The 8,735-nt window shown below is 38.6% G+C and overlaps 1 protein-coding gene across 1 annotated transcript in view; it reads left to right on the top strand.

Annotated features, from left to right (window-relative positions):
• The window catches only part of RAB1A (RAB1A, member RAS oncogene family), a 30,598-nt gene extending 23,150 nt beyond the window's left edge, over positions 1 to 7,448 (top strand). Inside the window, exons 4-6 of the mRNA XM_047745264.1 lie at positions 3,119 to 3,214; positions 5,255 to 5,386; positions 5,618 to 7,448. Of these exons, the coding sequence (XP_047601220.1) occupies positions 3,119 to 3,214; positions 5,255 to 5,386; positions 5,618 to 5,815 (426 nt within the window). The 3' untranslated portion in view covers positions 5,816 to 7,448. The remainder of the gene's footprint in view (positions 1 to 3,118; positions 3,215 to 5,254; positions 5,387 to 5,617) is intronic.
• Positions 7,449 to 8,735: the final 1,287 nt, after the last annotated feature.

Genomic DNA, 8,735 nt, shown 5'->3' on the forward strand with positions numbered 1-8,735 from the left:
AAAGCCTGTTGTAAACTTCTGGGCATTACATAAATGTTACTGGTTATGTGACATACCCAAATAAATGGATGTTTGACAGTTTGTTTTTTAGTTGCTCCTTTTTTTCATGTGCCTTTGATAAGAAAAAAGAAGGTACATTACAAAAGAACTGGGTTTCAATAAAAGGAGCATACTTAATACTACAAATTAGGACTTGCAAGGATATGGTTATCAGAGATAGCTTACTCTAAACCAGTGAACAGATAACCTTCCATATTGATTTTTCCCATTTTATGTAGAGTGCCAACTTTATACTTGGTACCACAAAGAATATTGCAAAAAAAGGTGTACCCAGCTGTCTTAGTTACTGATGTGAAATGATTATATTATGTGTGATCATTGAGCTCATAAGGGGTTCGAGTGTATATTTGTGAAACATCCATTTATTGCTCCTTTCCTGTGGCTGGAAGGCATCTTACAGGTCAGTCGCTCAGTCTTCCTTTCATCTTCAATAGGAATTTCCTTTTCCTATCTGGTGCCTTTTTTTGAATACTTCTGGTAAGTTCACCATATTTCAAAGCAGCTGGTTCCATTTATAAATAACTTCTGATTGTTAATTCTTTATATTGAGCTGAAGCCAGTTTCCTTTAATTTCTCATTCCTCTGCCTTTCGGAGCCACCTAAACATGATTAATTCATTTTCTATTGGCAGCTTGCCCTTTAGGTTGATCTTATCACAGACTTCTACCTCTGAAGTCAGTCATTCCTTTCTGGAAGCATGCTTCCAGAACTTTTTACAATTTGGGTCACTCTTGCACATTATAGGAGCGCCTTTTATTAAAATGTAATTCCTAAAATCAAATATGAGATAGAGTCCAGCCAGCGTGGACTACCTGGGGTAAATTTTCTCTTGATTTGGACTTTGAGTTTTTTTTCTCCCCTGCACTTCAGGATTCATGCCCTTTTCTCATAATTAATCCATTCAAAGATAGATGCAAGATTACAGACATGAAGGAAAACAGAGCCCCATAGGAAGAGATGCCATTTCAGTGGGAGAGACAAACATGGAAAAATCAGTTACCCTGTGATTACAAGAGTTAATGCGAATTAGATACAAAGAGTGACCAGTTGGAGAGGAAAGTACTGTTAGGATGAGAAGTCACAGGAGTTTTCAGAGTGGCAGGGAGACAATTATTTACGTTAGTGTTTGTTCAGGAATAGTGTCTTCCTTTTCTTGTCTAACTTTGCTATCTTTGTGAAAGGGGTTGGTGGGTGGAGAAGGGAACTAATATTTTTTTATGGAGCGGCTTCTGTAATCAGGCTAGGCATTTTACAAACATTAGTTCATTTAAACGCCTTTCGCAGTTCTGTAAGGTGAGTGATACCTAAGATCTGGAGTTAAGTCCGGTTGCCTTGACTCCAAAGCTCATGCTTCTGCATGGATATCCTGAAAGAATTTGATGCTCCTCACTTAAACCGTATGTGTAAATAGTCTTCTGTGCTCTCAAGCTTAGCACTTTGGACAGTAAAGGTAATGAAGCTGTGGTGATTTGTTTGCTTTAGATTAACAGTTAACATTTTACCTTATTTGCTTCATACTTTTTTTTTTCCTGGAGCATGCTGAATTACAGACATTACATTTACTCCAAAAATACTTGACTGTGCATCTCTATTTTACTGTGTAATGCCATTTTCACATCTAAGAAAATTGACAGAAATGCCATAATGTACTCTTAATATCCAGTCTGTATTCAGATTTTCCCCAAATTGCAACTTGTTTTTCATACTCCTGTGTGGGCTGGGTCTTTTTAAAAAAAAAAAAAAAGGGAAGTGGTTTCACTGAGTGTTCCTGAACCTTTCGTTTTGCCATTTAAGATGGTAGGGGGGATCAATGTCAAGTTGATGGATATATTCCAAAACTTTACAATTTCTCCCTTTAAAGGCTGTTGGGGTTCCTTGCTGGCTGGGTTGATGGATTGTTGATCTCATGGTTGTGAGTTTGAGCCACATGTTGGATGTGGAGATCGCTTAAAAATAAAATACTTAATTTTTTAAAAAGGGGGCTGTTGCTTTTTAATCTCCATTTGTCTTAGGCATCGAGTCCATTTTTTAAAATGGTAACCATTAAGTAACTATTGTGCTATCTCCCCATCAGTATTCTCTTTAACCAATTTCTTTTAGTGGGGTAGCTAGCTATTCTAATTACACAAATATTTTAAGAAGTCATTGACTAGGGGCACCTGGCTGGCTCAGTGGGTTAAAGCCTCTGCCTTCTGCTCAGGTCATGACCCTGGGGTCCTGGGATTGAGCTGCACTTCCGGGCTCTCTGCTCAGCGGGGGGCCTGCTTCCCCCCCCCCCCCACTGCCTCTCTACTTGTGATCTCTATCAAATAAGTAAATAAAATCTAAAAAAAAAAAAAAAAAAGTCATTGACTAGGAGTAATTCAAACAAAATTCTCATTGCTGTCCTTAAAACCAAGGCTTTTAAAATTTAACAGTTTTTGCCTCTTGATGTTTTTAACAATTAGTTTTTTAAACCCAGAATATTAATGTAACATAAGCATTTGTTTTCGTTGCTTGAGCCTATATGGTTGAAGTTGTGGTAAATGGATCTTAAAATGAGTTTTATAAGATAACGGAATCATCTTACATTGTTTTTCCTAGCATTGAGGTAGTATCTTACTGACATAGTTAAAGTGCTATCTTGACTAGTAGTTATCCGAAGTAGGTCCTTTCAGTGCATGTGCTAACAAGTGATTCTCTCTTATTTGTGAAAGGATACGGTGTTAATGGGGTGTGAGGCCAGCAGCTTTCCTAATTGAGTCAACCTGTCTCTGCATTCATACTGAATGCCTTGCACAGTGCTAAGGGTTATAGGGAATATGAAAAGTATGATATAGTTTTTGAATAAGTTTACTGGGAGCATTACAGCAAGCTAAATTAAATGCATTACCTTCTTTTCCGAGTCTTCAGGTATTTGGCATGCAGTTTACGTGTGTATTGAGGGTTAATGTTTCCATGTCAAATCTTGATAATCTCCAAAACTATGTAAATTTTAAACTCTCCTCCCTCTTCCTGCCCTTTCCCCCAACTCTTATTTAATGTAATTGTTTGGATTTCTTGGTTATTTTGTTAACAGTGGGACACAGCAGGCCAAGAAAGATTTCGAACAATCACTTCCAGTTATTACAGAGGAGCCCATGGCATCATAGTTGTGTATGATGTGACAGATCAGGTAAGTTCCAGGAGGAAACTGTGCTGCTGTGACAAAGTAGGAAGTTCCTACTTGATAAATTTCAGATTCTTTCACTTTGTACATATGGCATCAGTGTTATTTACATGGCACAATACTTTGTCTACTCCCAAATATAAGTGAGTCACATTGAAAAACATTTAAAGCAGTACTCTTTTTAAAACAGGTACATTGGTATTTTTCTTCCCTCCATTATTTGAATATCTAATAAATTGGCCAACCAAAATTTTATTTTTTCCTTTATTTTTTCATTTAGTAAATAGGAAATATAGTAATTGGTTTTATGTTTGCTTTCAAGGGACTTTCCTTATATTTATTACCAACTAACTTTTTGATCATTTTGGCAAGAGTTTGTAGGGAGCTGTGGATTGTTCGGTGTATACTGTGTTCTTGGTGCAAAGTATTAGCAGGAATTTGTAGTAATTAAACCTCTTAGTTCCCAAAAGGGAGATTAGAGGTCTTTGCCTATGGAAGATATGGTTCAGAAATGGGATGAGCTGGAGGAAGATTTTTTTTAAGATTTTATTTATTTGACAGAGACACAGCGAGAGAGGGAACACAGGCAGGGGGAGTGGGAGAGAGAGAAGCATTCTTCCTGCTGAGTGGAGAGTCTGATGTGGGGCTCAAACCTAGGACCCTGGGATCACAACCCAAGCTGGAGGCAGACGCTTAACAACTGAGCCACCCAGGCACCCTGGAGGAAGATTTTCAAGAGGACAATGAGGGGGCACCTGGGTGGCTGTCTCTTGAGCAGCCGACTCTTGGTTTCAGGTCATGATCTTGGGGTTCTGAGATCAAGCCCTAAATGGAGCTCCATGCTCAGCAGGGAGTCTGTGTCCTCTCTCCCTCTGTCTGTCCTCCCATCCCTCCTCCTATGCCTCCTCCTGCATGAGCCCTCCTCCCACGTGAGCATGCTCTTTCTAAAATAATCTTTAAAAGAAAAAAAGAAGAGTAAGTTTAGCTGTTGAAATAATGTAGGTGGTATAGAGATAGTGTAAAGATGGTGGTCCAGGGGCCACAAGTGTTCTTTTGATCAGAAAGAAAATTTCAGGGTCCTTTTTTCTATCCAAGAATGAAGATAAACTTTGAATATTAGAATGTATTTTTCTTGTGGCAAATGTTAAATTTTACCTCAACTCTGAAGAGTAGCTAATTAGGAGAGAAATAGAATCATAGACTTTGGTCAGTGCCATTAGAAGTATTGGATAAGGGGCACCTGGGTGGCTCAGTGGATTAAGCCGCTGCCTTCAGCTCAGGTCATGATCTCAGGGTCCTCGGATCAAGCCCCACATTGGGATCTCTGCTCAGCAGGGAGCCTGCTTCCCTCTCTCTGCCTGCCTCTCTGCCTACTTGTGATCTCTGTCAAATAAAATCTTAAAAAAAAATTTCAAAAACCAGCTGTTTAGGTGTGCTAAAATTGCATATTCAGCGGTGCCTGAATGGCTAGTCAGTTAAGCATCTGCCTTTGGCTCAGGTCATAGTCCTCCCTCTCCTTCTGCCTGCTGCTCTTGTGCTCTCTGGTGCTTGCTCTTTCACATAGCTAAAATCTTTCATTTGAGCTGTAGCTTATTGATGAACTGTGGGTTTTTTTTTAAGATTTTATTTATTTATTTGACAGACAGATCACAAGTAGGCAGAGAGGCAGGCAGAGAGAGAGGGAGAAGCAGGCTCCCTGCTGAGCAGAGAGCCCAATGCAGGACTCCCGATGCGGGGCTCAATCCCAGGACCCCGGGATCATGACCTGAGCCGAAGGCAGAGGCTTTAACCCACTGAGCCACCCAGGTGCCCCTGTTTTCTCTCTTTAAGCCTTCACATTCTAATCTCTTTTCTTCATATAGGTACTGATAGTCATTTTAATATATCACTTCACTTCCTTCCCAGCACTGCAGTTGTTATTTTGTAGCTAGAGTTGTCTCATTAGTTCTTCATAGGCCAGGAAAAGACTTTTGGTTTTTACTTGCTTATTTAGAGTGGTTATGTTCAAAATTATATGATCATTCTTAAAAACATCTGTCTTCTTAGGAGTCCTTCAATAACGTTAAACAGTGGCTGCAGGAAATAGACCGTTACGCCAGTGAAAATGTCAACAAGTTGTTGGTAGGGAACAAGTGCGATCTGACCACAAAGAAAGTAGTAGACTACACAACAGCAAAGGTATGTTTCAAGTTTGATTTTCAAACTAATGTGAACTGAGTGTTCAGTTTGGATGATGTGTGGGTATGGAGTCACCCAAGAGCCACAACCAGCTGACAGCCTTTACAGTCCGGGCAGTGTCTGTCTGGATTCCGTAAACTTCAGTCCGTCCTCAGTCCCCATTTCAGATGCTAGAAATGTACTAAGTGGGAAAAAATTTTCAGTGTTAATTAAGCCTTACTATTCTCTTAGGAATTTGCTGATTCCCTTGGAATTCCATTTTTGGAAACCAGTGCTAAGAACGCAACGAATGTAGAACAGTCTTTCATGACGATGGCAGCTGAGATTAAAAAGCGAATGGGTCCTGGAGCAACAGCTGGTGGTGCAGAGAAGTCCAATGTGAAAATTCAGAGCACTCCAGTCAAGCAGTCAGGTGGAGGTTGCTGCTAAAATTTGCCTCCGTCCTTCTCTCACAGCAATGAATTTGCAATCTGAACCCAAGTGAAAAAACAAAATTGCCTGAATTGTACTGTATGTAGCTGCACTACAACAGATTCTTACCGTCTCCACAAAGGTCAGAGATTGTAAATGGTCAATACTGACTTTTTTTTTATTCCCTTGACTCAAGACAGCTAACTTCATTTTCAGAACTGTTTTAAACCTTTGTGTGCTGGTTTATAAAATAATGTGTGTAATCCTTGTTGCTTTCCTGATACCAGACTGTTTCCCGTGGTTGGTTAGAATATATTTTGTTTTGATGTTTATATTGGCATGTTTAGATGTCAGGTTTAGTCTTCTGAAGATGAAGTTCAGCCATTTTGTATCAAACAGCACAACCAGTGTCTGTCACTTTCCATGCATAAAGTTTAGTGAGATGTTATATGTAAGATCTGATTTGCTAGTTCTTCCTTGTAGAGTTATAAACGGAAAGATTACACTATCTGATTAATAGTTTCTTCATACTCTGCATATAATTTGTGGCTGCAGAATATTGTAATTTGTTGCACACTATGTAACAAAACAACTGAAGATATGTTTAATAAATATTGTACTTATTGGAAGTAATATCAAACTGTATGGTGATAAGTATTGTTTTAATTCTTATGGTTAAAGGGAAATAGAGCCTTGCATTATACTCAAACAGCCATTTGTGTGTGCAACCAGGGCACTATAGACCTATCTTAGAGCAGCATCCAATATGCTTTCCAGATAATATACCCAGTATATGACCTAGGGTGGCTTCTGTGTTGTGTTAGGGATTTAACCAAGCTTAGTGGTTCAGGGAGACTAAGTTGTATGGAAAACAAGTTTAGAATGTATGCTACCTAGTCTGTTATCTCTGCTCCTTCTCTAAAATCATTTGAAATGGCTTCATCAATTAACATTTTGTTCTATGGTAGAGGTGGAAAGCAGCACACCTTTCTTAATTGGCAAGTGATCAGACTAAATTCTGTGTGCTGATATTGTTTCTTCCATGCTCTGAGTCACATGTCAAACTATTTTATCCTCCACAATTACATAATTTAGGTTGGAGGAAGAGTTAAAGCATTAAAGTAGAAGCAGGAAATTTACTATTGATTGCCCTAATTTTAGGAATTATATCCCTAAAAATTAACTGAAAACACAAATGCTAAGTGGGAATGATAAATAAGAAAAATGTATTTATTTCAGTGGAATTTTGCACATGTGAAATTTTGTTAACTAGGACCTTAAAGATCCTAAGATTTGTTTTTATTGTGGGAAACAAAAACCTCTTGCTAACGATGACATTTTGAGGTGATAGAAGTCAGAGATTGTTTCCTTGGGGTTGAAATAGCAGCCAAAACATTCTCTACTTAGACACTTGGGATGTGGCTGTTGGCAACACGTTTTATGGTGGGATCTTTAATCCAGTGATAAAATTTAAACTAAAAACAAGCCAAAAATGATAGGTTTCTTTATTTTCACTAAACAGGCAACTGAAATACATGGTACAAAAATAAGTGGTAAGATTATTGTAAAATGAAATGGACAGAATAAATATTCAATTTAATTTTTCCATCTGAGAATTTCACAATAAAATCATAGTTTACTTTGTATTATAGATGTGCTTGTTGGATCTATTCATCCTCGCATAAGGCAACTGAAAAATCCCTCAAGTTTTACCAATAGTTATTTGGGTAAAGTTTTTTGTTTTTTGTTTTTTGTTTTTTTTTAGTGCTTCAAAGGTTTGGTTTTTGCCTTAATGATACAGTATAAAGGGGGAAAGGATTCAGAAACTTTTCTAAAGTAGATGAATGCTACAAATGTTAGCGTGATGCTATTCAAACTGGCAGCTTATTGGTGAGTTAACAAGAACGAACATTACATGAATTTAAGATTTAAGCATATTTACATACTTATTTAGTTTTGAAAATCTAGTGTTCTTTCCCCCGTGGCAGTCAAGACTGGGGCTTATATACCGCAAAATGTTTCAGCATGCTTCCCTATTTGCTTTTTCGCATAGGACAATAAATGCAGTTCTGAAAAAAATATACAAACACTTCAAGCACTATGGGCTTTTATAACTTGTTCCTTAATAAGGGGAATTCCCACTTGTCCTATTTTAATGTCCCTGGCTGCCATGAATTAGCATATGTAAGTGAAGTGTCCCAAGCCTGAGGGGTTGCAATCTCTGGAAATCCTAGTAGAATGATAGGCACTCTGGTCTGAGCAGGAACTTCCTGTTCTTTGACTGAAATTTCCTTTAGCATATGTGTTGCCATTGCAGCGTACTTGACATCATCCCTTATGTCCCACTGAAGCTTCAAAATAGCCCTGTATTGATATTGTCTCCTATTTGCAGATGAGCCTAGCCGTGGAGCTGCAACCCGAACCCAGATCTTAGTACTACCACTTCCCCGTGGGCTTCGATTTTATTTATTTATAGAGACTACTAGCAGCTTTTACTACAGGTAAACTTGGGATCTCATAACTACTGTTATGTCTGTGTAAGCCACTGCTGTCCTTAAGGCGAATGTGCACCAACCACAGTGCAGTGGCCGGCCCGGCTGTCTGCTTCTAACCCAGCCACGTCTGCTCATGGACCTGCTACTGGCAGCATCTTCCTAGGCTGAAACCATTTCAGCCGAAGTTTTAAGGGTGGTCTTAAACTCCTTCCAGCACTGCTAAAGATAGAATTACAGCTGTGTTTAAAAAAAAAAAAAAAAAAAAATTACAGCTGTGTTGAGACCTCTTCCATGGCATTCATAGCTAGGTCCAGAGTGCCCTAAGTCACACCTTATTTCAAAGGAGATAAACAAAAAATATCTTAGACATCTCTGAGTAAAGTAATTAGTTTCTTGGGAAACAGGGTACTCTGAAATAAAATACTCTCAAAATTCCTGTCTGT

Source organism: Lutra lutra, chromosome 9 (assembly GCF_902655055.1).
Source record: "Lutra lutra chromosome 9, mLutLut1.2, whole genome shotgun sequence".
Classification (NCBI taxonomy): Eukaryota; Metazoa; Chordata; class Mammalia; order Carnivora; family Mustelidae; genus Lutra; species Lutra lutra.